The 21,594-nt window shown below is 40.1% G+C and overlaps 1 protein-coding gene across 1 annotated transcript in view; it reads left to right on the forward strand.

Annotated features, from left to right (window-relative positions):
* Positions 1-21,594, forward strand: part of UGCG (UDP-glucose ceramide glucosyltransferase) — a 32,596-nt gene that overhangs the window by 1,856 nt on the left and 9,146 nt on the right. The window contains exons 2-3 of the mRNA XM_075280375.1: positions 6,636-6,777; positions 19,685-19,787. Of these exons, the coding sequence (XP_075136476.1) occupies positions 6,636-6,777; positions 19,685-19,787 (245 nt within the window). The remainder of the gene's footprint in view (positions 1-6,635; positions 6,778-19,684; positions 19,788-21,594) is intronic.

Raw genomic sequence — 21,594 nt, forward strand, 5'->3', positions numbered from 1 at the left:
CTAAGCAGATTTTGTATTTAGACATATAGGAGATCTGGTGAAAAATGGCAACCATATTTGTTGTCACTCAACTTTCTTAAAACCAGATAGAACTAAGAATCTGCCAAATAGAAGTTAGCTAATAATAATGTATATTTAGGCTAGAGCTATATGGTGATATGTCGAGCACATGCAATGATGGTTTGTGTGGTCCTGTGACACCCCGTGCAACCACAACACAACTGTTGGAAAAATACAATCCTGTTGCTGCAGACTTTGCCCCCTTAGACCTCAATACAAGTTGTGCGTGACTGCGACCTGACTGTGGTTTGGTTGTTTTTCCTTACAGCCAAATTGTGGCTCTAAAATAGTCCTGTAAGAGCAAGGTGCAGACAAGGCACACAAATGTTTTTGGTCACGTGGTATGTCTCTGTGTACACCTAGCCTAATATGACAGGGAAGTGAACTTCATACGTCAATCTTCAGGGAAAGTTTTCTCCCACCTGTCAAAGGGAAGAGCGTCTCGTGTAGTGAAGGTGCCCTTACTATAGCTCCCGAAAACATTTCATGCAGTTCTCAGGTGTGTTGTAGCTGGGGTAGGGCCTGGTTTCCAAGGAACTGTCAACCTCGTGTAATGAAGATGGGTGGCTCTTGTATTGTCACCGTATCCAAGGACAGCTGTGATGCACAAGGCTTGCACTTGTAGCAGGGAGTGCATAAGCCACAGCTGGTCATGTCACCCGGGACTTGATAGTGTCTCAAGGGATCAGCAGTAGAGCTAATGGGATTATCAATGTCACTTTGCTATTTTAGCTGAGGAGGGTTTCCATGTTACTAATATGAAAATTATTGCTTCATTCTCCTTTACTTATACACAAGGTCTTGCTGCACCGTTTCCTGGAAATGGTCTTCCTTTACCCACAGCCCTATAGATGGCTTTTGTCTGCTGATCACCCATTGGCTTTCAGTAGCTGTCCTCTGAGATGGTGAGCAGTACAGGTTTCAGATATAGTCCAGACAGAATAAGTATGTGCTCTGATACATAAATGCAGCTTCTACGCTGTCCTTAGAATAGTGCTTTGTTCCAGCCCATTGGTTTTCCCTTGGTATCGGTGTCTGATTAATCAGCGTCTTGCATGCACCAGCACACATGAGGTTAGCAGTGCTTACATTGTCATGCCCACTGTGTACGAAAAGCTGCCATGTAAGCATGGGAATGTTCTTGACAAGTTGTTGTTCTCAGTCATGCGATTGAGCCCCCCATTTCAGTTAAACTCTTGGATATGTTTTAAGATCATTTAATCTCTTCCTTAATGACATCTGTTTTGTGTTTTTTTGCACTATTAATAACCCTAGGGAAAAGTAAAGGAAAAAAAAATATGCTTTAGGTATTAAAAAAAACAACTCTGAACTATATTAACTAAATACAGCTGAAAAATGTACTTTGGAAATTTCAATTAAAAATGAAATGGACCATTTATGCAACTGAAATCTGGACCCTCGTATGTGATCTTGGCTTATAGCCTGAGGTTGCTTTCACACTGGATTCTGCAGTATCTGTCCGAGAAACGTTGGGAGGATTTTATGACGCCTGATAGGAATGCCACTATATAGGTTTACTAGATGTCTCTATGTAGAATAGTCTCTGTTGCACTATTCCAAAGAGCAGAAAAAAAACAAAAAATTCTTTAGGCTATGGTCAAATTTGCTGGAAAGGGCTAGCAGTCACTACTGGGCCCTAAACCCAGAAGGGGCTGCAAAGATCCCTCCGCCACATAAAATATGCCACTATGCTAAATGGCACAAGGTAGATAGGGGTCCCATAATAGATTTTTCATTGGGGCCAAAAGTTTGAAGTTACGCCTCTACTGTTAGGAGCAAAATCCGTAAGCTCCACCCCTAATTTACATTCCCTTTTATTTTGTTCTTTTAACGGAAAAGAGAAACAAAATGAATGCTGCGGATGTGAATCTAACCATACTGATGTACACTGGCCCCGTAGAGGACATATGGAAACTTTTGGTCTCTGTGTGGTTAATAGGGGACCTATTGATAGGTTTGTGGTATGTTCTTGGAGCTTTGCCATATGGGTCGGAAGACTTGTAGCCTGTGCAGCTACACAGAGGCCTAAAATGAGAGCGTAGGCCTTCTTCAGTAAGTTATTGTTACTAGTAGTAAGTCACAGTATGGCCCAGCTCTCTAGTTTTTGGTCAGGCCTAAGGGAGTGTACATCTATGTTTGGATGGGGTAGGACCTTGTAGCTGTAAGTTTTAAGCTACTGGAATTGGGAACCATGATATATTCTGTCATTTTGTGATTGTGTGTACAATGTGGCACTATTTTTACGCATTGTGTGTGTTGTGCTTGGCTCATCTCTCTCAACATATTGTGACTATATTCCTATATAGCCCTATGGTGCGTTCAAATCTGCCCGGTTTAGTCCTTGTACTGGTCTGTCATATTATCAAACAACAAAATTGGTCCATCTAATTTCACTAAGGCTAGGTTCACATCTGCGTCGGAGTCTCCGTAGGATGACTTTTCTCTTCACCTATTATAGCCTGCGGATAGGGTCTGCGGATAAACCGCTGTTTTAGCGGACGGCCTCTCTATTGTTCGGGTCCCCCAGTGTATCCAAGCAACGATGAGCCCAGCGCTAGTCCGGACCTACCCTGATATTGCTAGATGAAAATTTTGGCTTGTAGGACTTTTTCATTTGCAATTTCAGACAGAGTATGTGTCGGCCCCATTCCAGTACAGACGTGAACAATGCCTTATTCTCAGGCTTTTTAATGTATTTTCTTTAAGTAACCCAGTATTAGATCCTAAGGAGCTGAAGTATAAAGGAAAACCATATTCTTTACGTTATTTTTTTTATTTATTTTTTTTAATTTGTAACTAGTTTTGGATGTGGCCCTATAAAAATGGCGTACAAGCATTCAGCACTTTGCTATCCGTGTAGTGTGTCTTCCTTGAATGCTACATTTGTATGCGAAAGCCTTGTCAGAGCGTATAAAATAAATGTAACAAAAGCCTAAATGATTTTAGTTTGCTAAGTTCTGATTCCAAGAATTCACAAGCTAGAGATTTGTTACAGATATTTAACTATCTAAAAAGTCTGTTCCGGTCCTCGTGATTTATCATCTATAGAAGTTTTGTGTAACAAATTGGATGTGCTAAGAAAAGCTCCTTACAGAGATTCCAAGCATACTTGGGAGAAACTGGAGGCCATCTTTGGAGGAATGTAGAAATCCTCGACTGAACAATACTAGCGGTCCTGACATATTGTGTGGAGCTTCATTGTTAGATATGGAATTATTATAAGACCATCGTTTATACAGTACTGTATATTTAGCAACGTATCTGCTATTTGTATGTGATACTCTATCTTCAGAATAGAAGTTCCTGTGTGCCATGTTTAGATCCAGTGAATATATTCTCTAGTGAAAAGTGGTTCCACGTGCCGTAAAATCTGTACACTGTTTTTTCTCTCCCCATGCTTGAAGGGGATTTTGTGACATTACCTCATTTGCATTAGACTACATTCTGTTGAAGTCTAACCCACATCCATACCTAAAATCTTTATAAAAAGTCTTGCACTTTCTAAAAATTGCTTTAGGGAACTTACACATACAAGAAATGCAGAAGAACGTTCAGGTCTGACTTTATCCCCTGCGGCTTGTGTGTTTGGCCCTTTAAAATTCCAGTTCAAGGATAAATATTTGTTCCCTATTTTAAGCATGTGCCTTATACTAAGGCCGGTTAGTTTGTAGTTTCGTCTTCCAAGAAATTCTGGTGGTCCCCATGTTCAGATTTGGAAAATCTGTTCTTAGGTCTATTGTTCAAATGTAGCTTACAGATTGATTTCTAAGTGATGGTCTATCACAGTGATGGCGAACCTTTTTGAGACCGAGTGCCTAAACTGCAACCCAAAACCAAATAAATTATCACGGAGTGCCAACACGGCAATTTAACCTTAAAACTCTGTGGGTCCACAATTGCGGACCCACAAATTACAGTCATGTGACTGGGGCTTTACAGATCTTGTACTGAAAGGTAAAGGTCTCTGCATTCTGTACTTTTAAACAATTAATTTTCACTATTTACATCGCACAGGATCTGTTTTATAGTTTACCGTGCAATGTTATTACATCCTGTACTAATTTCACGTCTGCTATAAAACAAATACTGTGTGATATACATAGTGAGGGGACCCCACACAGTACAATCTGCCCCTCAGTGGCCCCCCACACAGTACAATCTGCCCCTCAGTGGCCCCCCACACAGTACAATCTGGCCCACAGTGGCCCCCACACAGGATTATACCTGTATACTCCACAGTAGCCCCCTCCCACACAGCATGAACTGGTCCACAGTAGCCCCCTCCCACACAGCATGAACTGGTCCACAGTAGCCCCCTCCCACACAACATGAACTGGTCCACAGTAGCCCCCTCCCACACAACATGAACTGGTCCACAGTAGCCCCCTCCCACACAACATGAAATGGTCCACAATAGCCCCCTCCCACACAACATGAAATGGTCCACAGTAGCCCCCTCCCACAGAGCATGAAAGATCCACAGTAGCCCCCTCCTACACAACATGAAATGGTCCACAGTAGCCCCCTCCCACACAACATGAAATGGTCCACAGTAGCCCCCTCCCACACAACATGAAATGGTCCACAGTAACCCCCTCCCACACAGCATGAAATGGTCCAGAGTAGCCCCCTCCCACACAACATGAACTGGTCCACAGTAGCCCCCTCCCACAGAGCATGAAAGATCCACAGTAGCAGCATAAAATGGTCCACAGTAGCCCCCTACCCGCACAGCATGAAAGTCTACAGTAGCCCCCTCCCACACAACATGAAAGGTCCACAGTAGCCCCCTCCCATACAGCATAAAATGGTCCACAGTAGCCCCTTACCCACACAGCATGAAAGTCTACAGTAGCCCCTTCCTACACAACATGAAATGTCTACCGTTGCCCCCCTCCCCTGACAGTGCAAACAAACACAATATAGTTACCTGAAGAGCTGCCGGGTGTTCTCTCTTCTGTTCACTGCGCGCGCTGATGACTTACGTCATCACGCCCGCGCTTGTTCAGAGGTCACACTCTGTAGTCAGTGTAGGCCGCGTAGTACGCGTGGCCTACACTGAGCTACACTGACAGCTTTCAGCTGGATGCGCATTTGCACAACCAGCTGAAGGCAGCGATCGCTCACTAACGGGGAATCCTGCATCGGATTCGCCGTTAGTGAGCGATCAGGGCGACAGCACGCGTGCCAGCAGAGGGGGCTCTGCGTGCCCTCTCTGGCATGCGTGCCATAGGTTCGCCATCACTGGTCTATCAGCTTAGTACGATATGTTAATGACCCAAGTACTTGTAATAGAATATCCAATATTAATGACCCGTGCACTTACAGTAATGTCTTTTTTCATGTATGTATTTAACATGTGATTCTGTTGCACATTATACCTTGTCAGTCTTGTGTTGTTAATTGCTTACACTTCCTGCTTGGCAAATGTTTTGCTTGCACAGCATCACACTCCCATATACAGTCATAAAATTCTGAGCTGTTGTCTTACTGAACCTTGGTTTCCGTGAGGACGTTTGCTACCTTTTCTACTGACTAAGGAAGAATCCAGCTATGTCTTTGTTTTGACTAGTCCATTTTTGGGGGGGAAGGGGGGCGTGGCCCATCATCATCATCAGTGTAAGGCCTCATGCTTCATTTTATAGAACCATGGAGTTTTTTTTTTTAGTTTTGTATTCCCCAGAAACTCTTCAATGAAATAAATAGCATGTTCACATTTACGTAAGTACTATGCATTACAAAAAATATGATGCCTGTCGCCTCATACAACACCATATTTCCTAATGGTAAACCCCTTTGAAATATGCTTGTAACTTTTTTTATTTTTCTTCTGCCACCTAGGTATTTGTTTTGTTAGCTAAATTACTGATCAACACTATCTGCCACAAAATCCACCTCAAAAAACGCCTTGCATTCTTTTCAATGGGAGTCAGTAGCAGATTTTGCTGATTTTTTTTTTTTTTTTTCTTTCAGCTAGAGGGGAAAAAAAGCAACATGACTAGAGATGAGCGAGTACTATTCGAAACGGCCGTTTCGAATAGCACGCACCCATAGGAATGAATGGAAGTGGCTGGCACACAGACTAACCCCCTGCGTGCCGGCTATGTCCATTCATTCCTATGGGTGCTTTCTATTCAAAATGGCCGTTTCGAATAGTACTCGCTCATCTCTAAACATGACCTATCTTCAAGTGGATTCCTCCTTTCAAAAATTCATTGAAATCAATGGAAGTTGGGAAAATGCGACATGGTTTTTGACTCTGTTTTTGCAAAAAACGCATCAAGCACCGCTACTGTTTTTTGTTTTCGTTTTTTAAACAGAAGTTCTCAGGTCCATACAGTGTACTGGAACAAAAAAAAAAAGCATCAAAAACTGCATCATGTAAAAAAAAAGTGTCAAAAAAAGTTTCCTAATTCCTGAAGCAATTTTATTTTTTTCAGCCTGCGAAAATCTGTGTTAAAATACCCTTAGGTGTAAAGCTAGAGAGCCAGTTGAGTGGGTGATAGGGATGCAGCTTGATCCTGTCAATAATACATGTGTAATTTTCTTTGTAGACGGCTACATCTCAACAAGAAAGCATCTGACAAGCAGCCTTATAGCAAGCTTCCTGGCGTTTCACTACTTAAACCACTGAAGGGGGTTGATCCTAATCTCATCAACAATTTAGAAACTTTCTTTGAATTGGACTATCCAAAGGTATGTACACCCTTATTTCCTGATAGAACTGTAAATGGAGGGTTGACATAAGTGTTTCCTTTGTATAATTTACACTTCCCATGCTTTTTGCACGCATGCCTCTACCATTTCAAAATATTCATCTGATTCAGAGGACAGAACCTAACTGAAGCTGACCTGTGACACACAATCCTCTTAAATCAAAGGTGAAGTTAAATGGAGTCTGTCAGCAATGAATAGTTTATAAACCTAATCTCAGTACCTTGTAAAGGTGATTCTACTGTTTCTAAATAAGTCTGTTATTCAGCTTTGGAGACCCATTTCCGTATTATTTATGTGCAAGTGAGGGGGAAATAGCTTTGCCCATGAAACTAGAACAGATACTAATACTCATACACGGTAAAGCATTTTTCCCCTTATTTGCATATGATTAAAACTGAGGTTTACATGAAAATGGGTCTGTATAGCCGAATAGAGGCATAGGTTTATAACCAATTTACTGCTGACTGATCCCCTTTGATGAGCTCAATGTGCCCAGGGGGTTGCTATTGAGGCCACAAGTCCAGTCAGTGGGCCTTTTGCCTGCTTGTAGCTATTGCACATAGGGAGTCCATGCTCACTGTAAAAATGTTAGACGTCGGAATATGGCGACCCCAGGTAAATTGTCTATTTTCGAAAATTGACGTTTTAGTTAGAATTTCAACATAAAACCAATATAAATATGGTGGTGCTGTTAAGGTAATGCCTCCCCCTATTCCCCCCCCCCCCCCCCCCCGTAAAAAGTTCTCATGTCATTTTTAATGTGGAATGAATATCATAAAAGCAAAATTGAAAAAATTATAGAATTGTAGATTTTTTTTCACATGGACCTCTTAAATTGTTAATAAAAGATAATCAAAACCTTTTATGTACTCCAAAATGGTGACAATTGGAAGTATAACTTGTCATGCAAAAATTAAGACCCCTCATGGGTATGTTGATAGAAAAATAACGTATTTGCAAAAAGTTGCTGAGCATTATTAACACCGAAACTACTCTGCGCTATTAAAGAGATAAAGGCGTTGTCCAGTTTCCAACAAATATTGAGAGACATTATTTGAGTAGGGTTGAGCAATCGGGATTGGATTCTGATCGGCGATAGAGTAAATTTCGCGATCGGAATTCCGACCCGATCTTTTCCAGCGGGATCGAGATCAGAGGTTATCTCAAGATCGGCTCAACCATAAAAATGACTTTTCCCATAGAGAAGCATTGACTAGGGTTGAGGATCGGGATCGGAAAAGATCGGATTCCGATCGGCGATCAAACAAATTTCACAATCGAGATCAACTGGAATTGATACAGAAAGTGTACTGAAAAAAATTGTATTATGTTTCGTAATACAAACACTTACATTTTTCTCAATATTTGTCTGAAACTGGACAACTCCTTTTAAATATCTTTTTTTTCTCTTGTATGTTAGAAAATTAGCATAATAATCTGTAGTTATGAGCCTTTTTGTCTGTATTACTTTTTCTGTTTAAGAAACCTTATACATGTACTGTATTTCATGGCTGGGTGGCTTATGGTCAAAAGTTTTTATTTACACATGCATGTCTTTGAAGAGAATTTTCAAAGTGTAATAATGTAGCACTTGATTAGTTTTTTTTTGTTTCTGTTGTTGCTCTTTCTGTGTCATTTGCATCTTCCCATCATTCTTTGCTCTGCAGGGGTCGCAGAACTTTACCTTGCTTCTCTTGGTTTAGTAGCCCTCCCCTTAGATGTCTGATGCTTACTGAAGAATCCCGTCATCCTAGTACAGTTTATAGGGCAAATGAACTAGAAACTTGAATGGAAAAAAAAAACTTTCAGCACCAGCAGGACTTCTACATACTGCAGTGAAGGTTATATTAACTAGATAAAGAAAAACTAAATCCCAGCATGCACAATCTAAAATTGTGTGCTAAACCATTTACAAGTGCATATCCCCAGGCTGTGTTTCCTTTAGGGAGCAGATTTCATTCCAGAAGAAATAAACAGTTTGGATGAAGACCTCTACTGTTAAAACCTGCACGTATATGCATACACATAGTGGAACCCTGTGGGTGATGGGTGCTACTGTATGGCATTCCTCACCAGACATCTGCTTAATGCATATCTCTGGCTGTATGCTTTAAGTTGAGGACATAAATGCTATGTATACAGAGCTGATCAGATCATTTACTTTATAGAGGCCCAAAGCCAGTTTGGCTACCTTCTTATAGTGGGTTTGATACTGGACGGTGTTTAGATAGTTGTCTCCTTCTCTTATCAGCTTGCTCCTTAAGGTGGCCATATACGTTAGATGAATGTCAGCCAAACCCGACAATTTCAGTGAGACGAATTGACTATCTAGTGCAGGGATAGGGAACCTTCGGCTCTCCAGCTGCTGTGAAACTACAACTCCCAGCATGCTCCATTCACTTCCATGGGAGTTCCAAAGACAGCAGAGCAAGTATGCATGCTGGGAGTTGTAGTTTTGCAACAGCTGGAGAGCCGTACGTTCCCTACCCCTGATCTAGTGTGTATCAAGGAGTTCTGAGACTCCTCCAACCACAGGTGTCAGCAGAAACAATGATAGGGCGTGTTAGATTTTAGTATGCCCTATTCTTGTTTGTAAAGCAAATTAACCAGCCATCATACCCCATAACATATACATGCTTGGCCATAGGCGAAAAACCCAAAAGGAAAGGGTGTTGCCTTGGCTAGGCCAAACAGTCCTCTAAGCAATGTAAGGTGTATGACCAGCGTTTTTATCAAGACCGTCTTTAGACGGAGCCTGTCACCAGGGTGAAGCATGTTAAACCTGCAATACAATTGAATGACAGGACCAGGGATCTATGCCGAAACCGTGCCTAACCCAGTGTTATAAGGCAGGCATATTACAACAGTTTGGAGCAACAGAGGTGCCCTTAGTGCGCCAGAATGCTCATTTGCATATTGTGATATAAATGAATATCGTGGCAACGAAGGCACACATTTTCATGGCAAAAAGCTGCTACATTCAGGTCAACCTGGACTATTTAACACTTGCTGTCTCAATATAATTCTTCGGGGTGACGGACTTCCTTTGAAAGGTGCCCTGTTTGGGTTTAACCTTGAAGTTTATCAGTAGAGTATACCTATTCTATTTTGGTTGTAAATCTAGGTACCATATGATATAATTTAGGCTTTTTCTCTATACCTCTATTTCAGTTTCAGCCGTCTCTGAGGATTTCAGGTTGTTCAGATAAGCGCCACTTATTGCTCTTGCTTTTATATATGGCTTTCCATGTATTCATTTAAAGATTACATGAGGCTTGTGGCTGGCATCACTGCTGGTTGCCAAGCTCCGCTGCTAAGCAGCTAATCGTCTATTGCTAACCCATAATTATTTACAAAGGACAGGAGATGCCCATAGTGGTAGTAATCCCAAGTACTATACTGATATCAAGAACTATACTATGCACGCTTACAATAAATACAATAGCATAGTTAACATCTAGGCTTACAGTTAATTTACCAGTATTCTCTCTAAAATTGAACAATGTGTTTTATCACTTTTTGTTGTTGCATAAACCTTGATATGTATGTCAACAGGCAGTCAGTTTAAGATGTATTTTACAGCTCAACCTTGCTGTTGACTTGAAATCCATATTCGTATATAAATGCTGTGACACAATAAATCAGGATTATTGATCTGTAGCAGAGGGTGGTAGAAAGGTGATTTCCTCCCTTCTCACGATCACCGTGGTTTTAAGGAATCTTCTTCACAGCTGGTAATGTGTTAAAGAGCTGTCAACCCTATTTATTTTTGTTGTATAATATGAGTATTTGGGGTCCAGAGTGCATTGCTAAGCTTGTGCTGGTATATTTCTGTCTTATGCAATGGCAGAATTTGTTAGCCAAGTTTTATTGCTAACCAATGAGGCTGTTTTTGCAGACCTGTTGGTACGTTGTGGGTGAAGGTTTCACATTGTGTCTACTTGTTATTGGCCACCGTTAAGGAGAGAAAAAGTCATTTACAACATACACTGTATATATTTACCTTCAAACTGTCTGTGACGTTCTATAATTTACTTAAACCCAGTAAAAATGGACATGAATTCTTGGCAACATTTAGTGAACATCTGGAAATGTATTATGGGAGTTGGCATTACGCTCTAGTTTGCACAGTGAACAACGAGAAGAGGAAGGAGGCAAGGCGACTTGGGTGCTGGTTAGAGATGAGCGAGTACTGTTCGGATCAGCCAATCCGAACAGCACGCTCCATAGAAATGAATGGATGCACCTGGTACTTCCGCTTTGACGGCGGCCGGCCGCTTAACCCCCCGCGTGTCGGCTACGTCCATTCATTTCTATGCGAGCGTGCTGTTCGGATCGGCTGATCCGAACAGTACTCTCTCATCTCTAGTGCTGGTTCTTCTCATGTGACCCTGAATCAGAGCCATAGGAGAAACCTTTTGCTCAGAAGAAAAAGATCCCGGAAGTGAGTTTTTAAAAAGTCCCTGGATAACCTTTTTTAGGCCAAGTCCCCAATTTGCATTCTCCAATTTGTTTTTCTTTTTGACAGATTTTGCTGCGTTGTTTTGATTCAAAGCCAATAGGAAATATATAAGAAACCCGTATACTTATCCCTTCGGCTAAATTCGCTCATAGCTTTATTTTAATGGACACCGGCAAAATCTGCAACAACAAAAGCATCTTTTCCTCAACATTGGGCTTTTAGCTTTAAAGAGTACCTTTGACCAACCCCACCAAGTCCAGCTCTTGGCTTCATTTTATAGGCGTTGCTCCACTGATTCTAGTACAGCTAGTATAAAAATGTTGTAAAGCAAGGAGTTTTTGTTTTAACATTGTAGTCCATAAAAGACTGAATACAATGATCTGTGATAAATCTGCAATGCAATTGACAGTATTTTGAAAAATGATCTGTCAGTAAAAACTGTGTAGCCTATCCTACAGGGAAGGGCTGCAGATATATCCGCTGTCCCAAAGGTTTGCTAACCATAGGGACAATGACCAATTATTATTTCAGCTAGCTTTAAGTCAGAGTAGCAAATCCACTGATCTCTGCTCTGCCAGACCTTTGAACTAACAGGTTCTGCCAGAGCTTAAATTAGGACTTTGTTACTAATAAGGCCACATGGTAATATAATGAAAATAAGTATGAGCTCAGAGCAGGTCAGATCAGTGCTCAGGTGATGACTTACCTAGACATTACCTGTAATTTTCACACATCATTCTTATATAGAGTATTTATAGATCGCAGCAGGAAGGGAGGATAACAAGGAGATTACATGCCAGCACTTAGTATTTCCTCCCTTGCATAGTGTTGCTATCTTCTACCTACTATAATATTTTATAGTTGCCTTTGCAGCATTGGCTATTGCCTGGTTCCCAAAAGTATATAAAGCTCTTGTTTAGAATTTCATAAACTTAAAAAGAACTGTTAATCACCACCTCCAATTCTTTAGAACTTTTCTCCGGTGTCCTAAGTGCTTGAGCAATCAGCATTGATAATTTCAGCATCCGATATGCCATGTAGACTCCCTACTGTCAGGTGGGAGGATCTGGAGTAGACAGCCTACGCCGACCACCTGACCGTAGAGAGCAGTGAAAGGTCCTCTTTAACATATGACTAAATAGACACAGTTAGTAGAGATCTGCCACATAGATAATCCTGGTCAGGTTACCATCAGCTACCTCGTATTAAAAGGGTTATTTATACTTGTAGCTTTAAGAGGACCTTTCATCACCTCCACCAATACAAGTTCTTAGCATCTGTTAATAGGCACTTCTCCCAGTGCAGTTGGAACCTTTCTTCTAGCCCCCACAGGTTAAAAAGGAGCATATACCACTCCAACAAGTCCAGCTCTTTACATCAATTAATAGCTTCTCCTCTACCGATTCTGGCATAGTTCGAATTTTTTTTTTCTCTAGCCCCCACCATTCTCAAGCAATCAGTGCTGTTAGTTTTGGTGCCTTATATGCTATTTGGGCTTTGTACTGTCAGCAGGGCCGGTGTCAGGCAGAAGCAGGTAAGGGGTGTGATTCTGAGCTCTGACACTGGCAGCCTCTGATTAGAGCTCTGAATCACACCCCCTGCCTTCTGACATTTCAGAGCTGAACTAGCATATCAGCCACTAGAACTAACTGAACGTGTTGCTTGGGAATGGTGGAGCCTAGAGAGAAACTTCCAACTGTGGCACCTATTCACAGATACTAAGAACTTGAATTGATGGAGGTGGTGAACAGTCCTCTTTAAGTTCTATATTGTCAGAGGGTCAGTGTCTGGCAAGGGGCGTGATTCAGAGCGCCAATCAGAGGCAGCCAGTGTCAGAGCTCAGAATTACACCCCTGATACTGCCTTCCTGGCAGAGTCTAAATGGCATATGAGGCGACAAAACTAACTGCACTAATTTCTCAGAAGCGGTGGGAGATAGAGGAAAAAAAACTCCAATTTTTTTCAAATCAGGAGAGTAGCACCTATTGCTTGATGTAAAGATCTGGACTTGTTGGAGGTGGTGAAAGCTCCTCTTTAGGCTACTGAGGTTTTACTCAATACATTATAATCCCCAGATAATTGAACATTTAAGAAAGCACACTATTCGTCTTTGGAGTATGCTGATGGCCTGAACTGAAAACGGGGAGATGGAGGGGCAGAAGAGCAGGGCAATACCTGAGATAGGGGGAAATCCCTTTTAAAAGGATTGTTTTTAACTAACTTCTCTGAAAGCAGGAAATATAAAATAGAGAAATAACCTGTACTCGCCTGTTAAATCCCTGCTAATCCTATGGTCGTCACATCATGTACTGTTTGTACATCATTCATGTGACTGCTGCAGCCTCAGCAGTAAATGCAAGTATCTCTGTTCAAGTTTGTGATTTTCTGCAGTAATGATGTCATTGATGTAGGTGATGTCATCTTTATAAGACTGGTGGGGACCTGGGTTTAATGGGTTAGTATACGTTATTTCTTTACTCCCTGCTTTTGCAGTCTGACACTCCTTCATGTTTTTGACACATGGTTGGAAGAAAGCATGGGCTTTCAGAAATTAAATAAAAGAATCAAAAGAATCAAACAAACCAAAACACACTATGGAGCTTTAACTTTCCAGCCTTTTGGTTAAGATCACCTGTAAGGGCAGGAGATATATATATATATATATATATATATATATATATATATATATATATATATATATATATATATATATATATATATATATATATATATATATCAACGGAAAAATGGCCTAAGTCCAAAAATCAATATTGTGAGAAAAACGAAATTTAAAGTTTTAGCCTAAAGCAAACGGGCATTATTGTGGAATATATCTATCCAATGTAATCAGCTAATGAACACCGTTAATCCTAATCATAAATTGTATTATTTATTAAAAAAATTGCAGCTTCATGTGTGTATATATATATATGTGTATATATATATATATATATATATATATATATTATTTATTTAATATTATTAATTAAAGCTTCAAAGCTGTATAAGTTCCAAAATTTAACACAAAAATTGCATAACAGAAATAAAGGCACATCTTAAATATGGCTTACACATCGAAGGCGCTACAGCACACGTATCTTTATGGTTGCCGCAGCAGTCGGCTTAAGTGCAATCTTATGCTAATATCGTCAAATATACTGTAAAAATTATTAAACGATGAAGAATAATAATTACCTACCTCCCTTTTCGGCGCTAAATATGTGCAAAAGTCGATTTAGAGCCTTTTAAACAATAAGACAAAGTTTTTACACTAATATAAACAACAGACCGGAAGTCACGATTTCAATGAAAAAATGACCAACGAGAGTGAAGTAAGTTTGTATTGGACTTAGGCCATTATTCCATTGAATGTAAATTCTTCTGCATTGAAATATATGGACTTAGGTCATTAATCCTAGGTACCTTGTAAACCCAATGCATAGAACGAGGTACAAAGAAGCTTTATAGGTAATAATTTGAAATATGACAAAATGTGGACTTAGGCCATTTTTCCGTTGAGCTCTTCATATATATATATATATATATATATATATATATATATATATATATATATATATATACTCTTTTCACCATGAAATAGAATACTTGTCCTATCTAAATCAAAGCTACATGTCGTGAACAATATGGATGGGACCCTCTTCTCCTGTCCCTCTCAGCTGAATTGGGGAGACGTGTTGATAGCATACTTTTTATTACAGATTTTCGACCTTGATAACTCTAAATGCTGTCCAGTGTGTACATATGTGGGCATTGAGATTGATCTATGTATGTGCTAGAGACACTTTTTTTTTTTTTTTTTTTTTTTTTTTTTTTTTTTTTTAAGTATCTGACTAGTGTGTCACATTGTTTGATGTAACAGACATTATATGTACACTATATAATATTGACTGACCTATTGGATGTATCTGGACTTCAATTTCAGTATGTTTGATTTACAATTTTTATTATCACTTAGACATTATTTGGCAAATGTGATATTCAGCTCTGCTTGTGGACATATGGTGTATTGATAGCTAGGGAGTCACGTTTATATCCTGGTTGATTAATATTTTAATAATTAACTGTGGTCCATGAGAAACTCTGGTATTTCCGGGAAGAAACATGTCGGATGATGATAGCATTCTGGAATATCGCAGTGGAATTAATTTGGGTATTATGTATAATCAAGTTTTATTAGGGGTTTTAAACAATAGAGTAGGGAATCAACATAAAACAATAAACAAGGCAGGCAGGCCTCATAGAATGGTAGCGGGTCGGGGGGACACCCCTGAACAGAACATGGCATATGACAAATTTTTCTAATGTCAGAGTAGGCAACCAATGATAAAAATGCATTGAAATTAACATACAACAAAGAAGAGAGTAGGGGAGGTTGAGACAAACACAGGGAAAACCAGACAAGACGACAACAGACAAGGACCAGGGGAATAGAGAGGGGAAGACCGACAAAGGAGAGAAGGGGAACTACCAGTGACCAGAAAAGTCAAAAAGGGGAGAGCCCCTAGGCCCCTCATCAAGAAAAGGAGGAGGAGAACTCTGAAGACTCCTGGAACAACACCCAGGGTTGGGTACTATAATGGGCTCCTCTTATACTGATGCAGATTGTTCTTTATTCGGTTTTAAGGAGTGTTTTTATATTAGTGAATTAAGATATATTTTAAGATTAACAAGGAATATTATTCCATCTATTCTGTGATTTAAGATCTGGTTTAGTATCATTGGTTAGTAGTCCTCTGCCACTGGGTAGGGCAGATAACAACACATTGGTAGGTTGTGATTGTCTGGTGTACGCCATGTGTTTAAAGTTACCCATGGTATATGATCAAACGCCAGGAACCGTGTAGCTTAAAAACCTGAGGTGCAGCAGTGTCCCGGGGTGCCTGAACCCACTAAGTTTTTAGTACACAAACTTATTTAGTCAGCCTTCAGTCCTTGCAAGTATAAAACATTATAGATCTGTTGTAAAAATTGCACTGTTATCTCGATACTCTTCGACTTATTTTATGTTTTTCATTGTGTATACATCGATTATTTGCCACAGGATTGAGGGATATGATGCCCTTTTGGAAGTTGTGTGGGAGTCCCAACCTCTGCAACTAGACAGACTGCTCTATGGTGGACACTGAAGTAGAAGCCAGGAGCAAGTTGTGCCCCAACCCTCCTAGGGTCTTGCTACATTGGGTTGGGGAACTGGTTTCTAGGGGACCTTTCTCTTTTAAGAGTTGGCCTGTGATGGACCATGCCATTGTGTACTTTACATGGCACATTCTCACTTTTTTGCACATGGGTGGTTGAAAGCACAGTTCAGGTTCACATTTTTCATCAAAAAGGACATTTTGTAACCTTAGGCTGAGTTCACACTGAGTTTTTTGGTCAGGAATTTGTTCAGGAATCCACCTAGAGTTTTTTTTTTGTATGTAGATTGTGAGCCCCACATAGAGCTCACAATGTACATTTTTCCCTATCGGTATGTCTTTGGAATATGGAATGGAAATCCATGCAAACACGGGAAGAACGTACAAACTCCTTGCACATGGTTTTCTGCCCTGGGTGGGATTTGAACGCCAGGACTGCAGCGCTGCAAGGCTGCAGTGCTAACCACTGAGCCACCGTGTGGCCCGAATCCACCTAGAGTTCTATTGGGAGGCTTTTTTTTTTTTTTTTTGGAGGCTGATTTTTTTTTTGTGGCGGATTCCTGACCAAATGTGAACTCGGCCTTAGAATAGCTTCACTTGTGCATACTATGGGTACAGTTTTTGCCAAAACCTAGCCTGACTGTGGATCTGATTGATATTATTGAGCTCTTGTGACACTGGCTTTAGTTTGTGTCCCAAAAACAAACTCTAGATATTTTCCATGCTTGTCCAGTAGATGTATTATAGGTAGTCCCTAAGTTAGGACTATACTCTATTATAGAATCACTGAGGGACTCGGGAGCGCGCCCCTGCTACGAGCTTGAGGAACACTGAACCTACAAAGTCTTAAAATTCTTTTCTGTTGAATCATTTGAGTAGAAATGTATCTTCAGGATCTCCTAACTGGAAATGCGTAACATAAAGTAGTGATCATGCCGCCTAGACTTTGTTTCAGTAATCCTACTGAAGGTCACAGCATTCATCTTCTCCCAGATCTGCAATAGCTTCTTAAAAGTAGTGATAGCTTTCACTTATGTGGCAATGAGGTGGCGTATACTGTAGTACTAAATAAATATTTGACATGGAATTACAGTATCACAGGAGTGGCTAGTTGCCTGCATAGTCATGCCATCAGACCCAGGTAATACAATGTCCCCTATTGTAACATATACAATATTTGGTGAAATCCTTACTCGCGTGTAGAACATTATTGGGAGGACTTAGCTTCTTATATTGTATCTAAAATAAACAAAAAAAAAAAAAAAAAAACATGGAGATTTAGTAAAGTTTTCAAGGGAAAAAAAAGTTACAGAGAGAATGTCCAGAATAACAGAAATGTCAGTCTATGTCTCAGTAGCTTACATCATCAGAGAAGCTCTTGGGTGGGTTTCTTCAATCTGGACATCTTGTAAAGTTCCAACTTGGTTCATGCTTGTTCATCTGGTTGTAGGACTCTCGTGGGATGGTCTTCTCCAGGTGACTGAGAGAGCAGGCAGAACCCCCCCCCCCCCCCATCCCACTCCACCCCCAGACATGTGTGTCTGTCACTCATTTATGTCCATGAGGGGGGTGTTCCCCATCATCCTAAAGCTTCTATGTGACTGTATTAGGACAATTCTAAAATAGTGTACCCCAACTACACCCATGTACCATAAGATAGTGTTGTCAGCAGACAAGAACTAACCCTATATGCCATGGATGTTAAATATAATAATATTTAACGCCTATATGTCAGTGATACATGCACATAGTACATTTTCCTGATGACGTGATACAGACTGAAGTATCTGGTGGACTTTGTAACCATTTGCAAGTTTAGACTGATTATTGTCAAGGTTGCTGTGTTTAATATGTCGTCTCGTCTATCTGGTTAGGGAATAATTCATCCTGTCAGGTTATTATAGATTATTGACTCTTCTATTACATAGCCATACACACCCTTCATGACTGTGACTATTGCTCAGCAGAGCCCTCCTTTGCTTCATTTGTCTTCGTCTAATTCTTCTAAGCAAGTCCTAAATGGAGGGTAATGTGCCTGAAATCATGAGCTTATTCAGACTCTCATGCATTAGGAATGGATGACAGGGACATAACTAATTTTTTTTTTCTTATAGTGATCAGCTGTCTAAATAAGATGAAGATGGAAACAGAATAGTGACGAGATATGAGGGGTTTTATGTAGATGTGACCCATTCTAATGCCTTCTTGGTCCTCTTTGGTCTATTTTTCTTGTCTCTAGTGCCTGCTCCTTTTGGCATTTCCTGGGTGCCAATGGGGAATCGGCAAGCAAGGGACAGTGCTGGAACTTGAGCAATTGGGGGATTGTTGAGATTAGTATTGGTATCCTATATAAACCATGTAAACTGGCATGGGAACATAAGCGGACGAATGCTAGTTTAAGTGCGTAAAGGGCCACTCAGCTGTCTTGTAAATGCTTCCTTGTTGGTTCATCATATCCTTCATGCAATTAAAAGTTGCTACATTCTTGGTCACTCATTTTACTTATTGGTGCATCACCATGTAAACGTGGAGCAAACTGTATGGGAATGAATGAATCTTAGCAATTATCTGCTGCTTCATGAGCCAAAAATGAAGGAAGTGAGTGCTCCTAGGAACGTCCAGCCCCGATTGCTCGTCGGCCTGGCCCATGTAGAATAGTGTTAACATCATATTTAGCATTTTCCATCTTCAGATTTATATATATTTTTCATGACAAAAAAAATTCAGTATAACATGCCATTTATCTATTGAAATCTCTGCTCTTGTTCTGCTGAGAAGTCTAGGAGGTGGTCCTAGCAGTGACTGACAGCCTACTCTCCATGACTATGCATAGTGCTTTCAACCACCGTTAGGACCGCCTCCTTGACACCTCAACATAGAGCAAAGATTTTAATGAATAAATACCTGAATGTTATATATCATCCTCTTTTATAGAATGATGCCTACAGAATGGACTCCATTTTCCTGGTGACAGGTTTTTAATTTCTATTTTGTGAAAATGAATTCTAGATTCTGCTGAAATTGCTCTCGATTATTTTTATTTTATTTTTTCATACTTGGAGCTTTACTGTAGTCTATAGTTAATCCTCTGAAAAGGAGTTTACTATATTCAATAAATTAATTCCTAGAAAACACCACAATGTGTGCTGAGGTTAATGGGATGATCCTGCACTAGAAATGGCCTGCTAAGCCACCTGAGAATCAGAAGCCTAGGGGCACATTGACTTACTATAATTACAATCTTCTTCCTTTGTTTTTTTTCCCCCAGTTTGAAATCCTCCTTTGTGTTCAAGATGTCGATGATCCAGCTGTGGACGTATGTAAAAAACTACTTGGGAAGTATCCTAATGTGGACGCCAATTTATTTATAGGTACGTTTTGCTGTGAACTTGTCAGTTTTCATTTGGATTTTTAGTCCAGATTTGTGTATTTTTCTTCTGCATTAGAAATAATTGAAGGGGTTGTCTAATGAACGGCACTGGACCTCCTAGAGCGGATTTCCGCTCCTCGTGGTCACCTTCCATTGAAGAGCCAGGCTGAGTTCAGCATGTAACCAGCAAAAACTGTTATGCCAAGGGTGCAATGAGTGGGTCCTATAGAGATCACCTGATCTCCCCCTGGGCCTACATCATTAAAAAGGGTTTATCTCTGTTCTTTTCCTCTATTTTCTAAGTCCTATCATTATCTAGTTCAATTTTTACTAAAAATATGTTAGGTCGGGGCCCTACAGGACATAAACACCGTGGGAAAAATTGCAGCATTTTACAGTTATTGCAAAGTGGATGGGATTCTAGTGAATCACACGTCCACCTTGCGTTAAAAACCGCGGTGCACACATGCCGCGATTTCCAAAAACGTCTGTTTTTTTTCAGCCTAAAAATGGTTTCAAAGTCTTATTTTGTTATATAGATGAATTCTTTAGGATGATCAGGGCTAGCTGTAGGAACACTATGGGTAGTGGTATGTGAGGTTTTTTTTTTTTGGTTTTTTTTTTGTTTTTTTTTTGTGCCTTTAGCTGTTTCTATATTTTGCATTGACAAGAATGTTACAATAAAAACAAAGTTAATATTTACTGACAATGACTGCTTGGTCAGGAGAATATTTATATTAGCTTCTATAACTATAGGTTGTCCTTTTGGAGACTGTTAAAACTTGAATTTTATCAAAGTGAATTTGTAAGTTAACTGGCGCATTGGCAAGAAGAATCCTCTTTGCTAGATATTCTATACTTCTACGTGGAAATGAGCAGGATGTGTAACAGAGGAGCTTGTTCATAAATCACTCTCCTGTGCTTTGTAATCTAATACACAAGAAGCTGCAGCACTATAAAAGCAATCGCTGCAATGCTGTTAGTGCACAATATCTGATAGCTGTATTCCAGGATTTCTTTATCTATCTTTCCAGGAACAGCTCTTTGGGATCTGCTTTGCCATTTTTCCTTATACCTTTCAATCTCTGGTTTAAGGGATGGGTTAATAATTTTGTGCTTCTGGAATAATTACTTTTTGTAAGGAAATCTATTTTATATATAATTTGTTTTACTAATCCCCCACCCCCCTTTTCTCAACTGCTATTGACCCTGAAAGGTAATGCTGATGATGGCAAAACTCCTTGGACCTTCCTGTAGATGCATACCACTGCAGTGTTTGCATTCCCAGGAAATCTGGCTTGCAAGACTCATGCTAACAGCTGAGCTCTGAAAAAACTGCTAGCCTGAGTCAGACTGCCTTTTCCTGCCAGCAATGAATATTTAATAGCACTTGGTGCACATTGCCATTATTTCCTGTCAGTCTTCTTGATATAAACTGGGGCATGCAAAATATTTCACTTGTAGATTAATGTTGTTGAGATACAGCACCTTATGTGCGTGACTGAATTCACTGGATCTGCGAAACAATCTCATTCAGAGCAATGTGCAGCATGTATGGACTAGGTAGCTGTCAGCCAAACACTTATATAGGCCACTGTTATCCCTCCTAACCTCTTCAGTAGAGAGAGGGAAAGAAGTTGCTGCCAGGTTCTTCGTGAAAACAAAAATATTTGAACCTTGTTCTTACCCTCAGCATCTGCTATTGGAGAAGTTGGGACATCCTCATAGACGTTACACGGACATCAGGCACTGGCAGATACATTTAGGCCAAATCAGGCAATTCTAATATTTATGGGTTACCTAATATT

The sequence above is a fragment of the Leptodactylus fuscus genome, chromosome 1, assembly GCF_031893055.1.
Source record: "Leptodactylus fuscus isolate aLepFus1 chromosome 1, aLepFus1.hap2, whole genome shotgun sequence".
In the NCBI taxonomy this organism is placed as follows: domain Eukaryota; kingdom Metazoa; phylum Chordata; class Amphibia; order Anura; family Leptodactylidae; genus Leptodactylus; species Leptodactylus fuscus.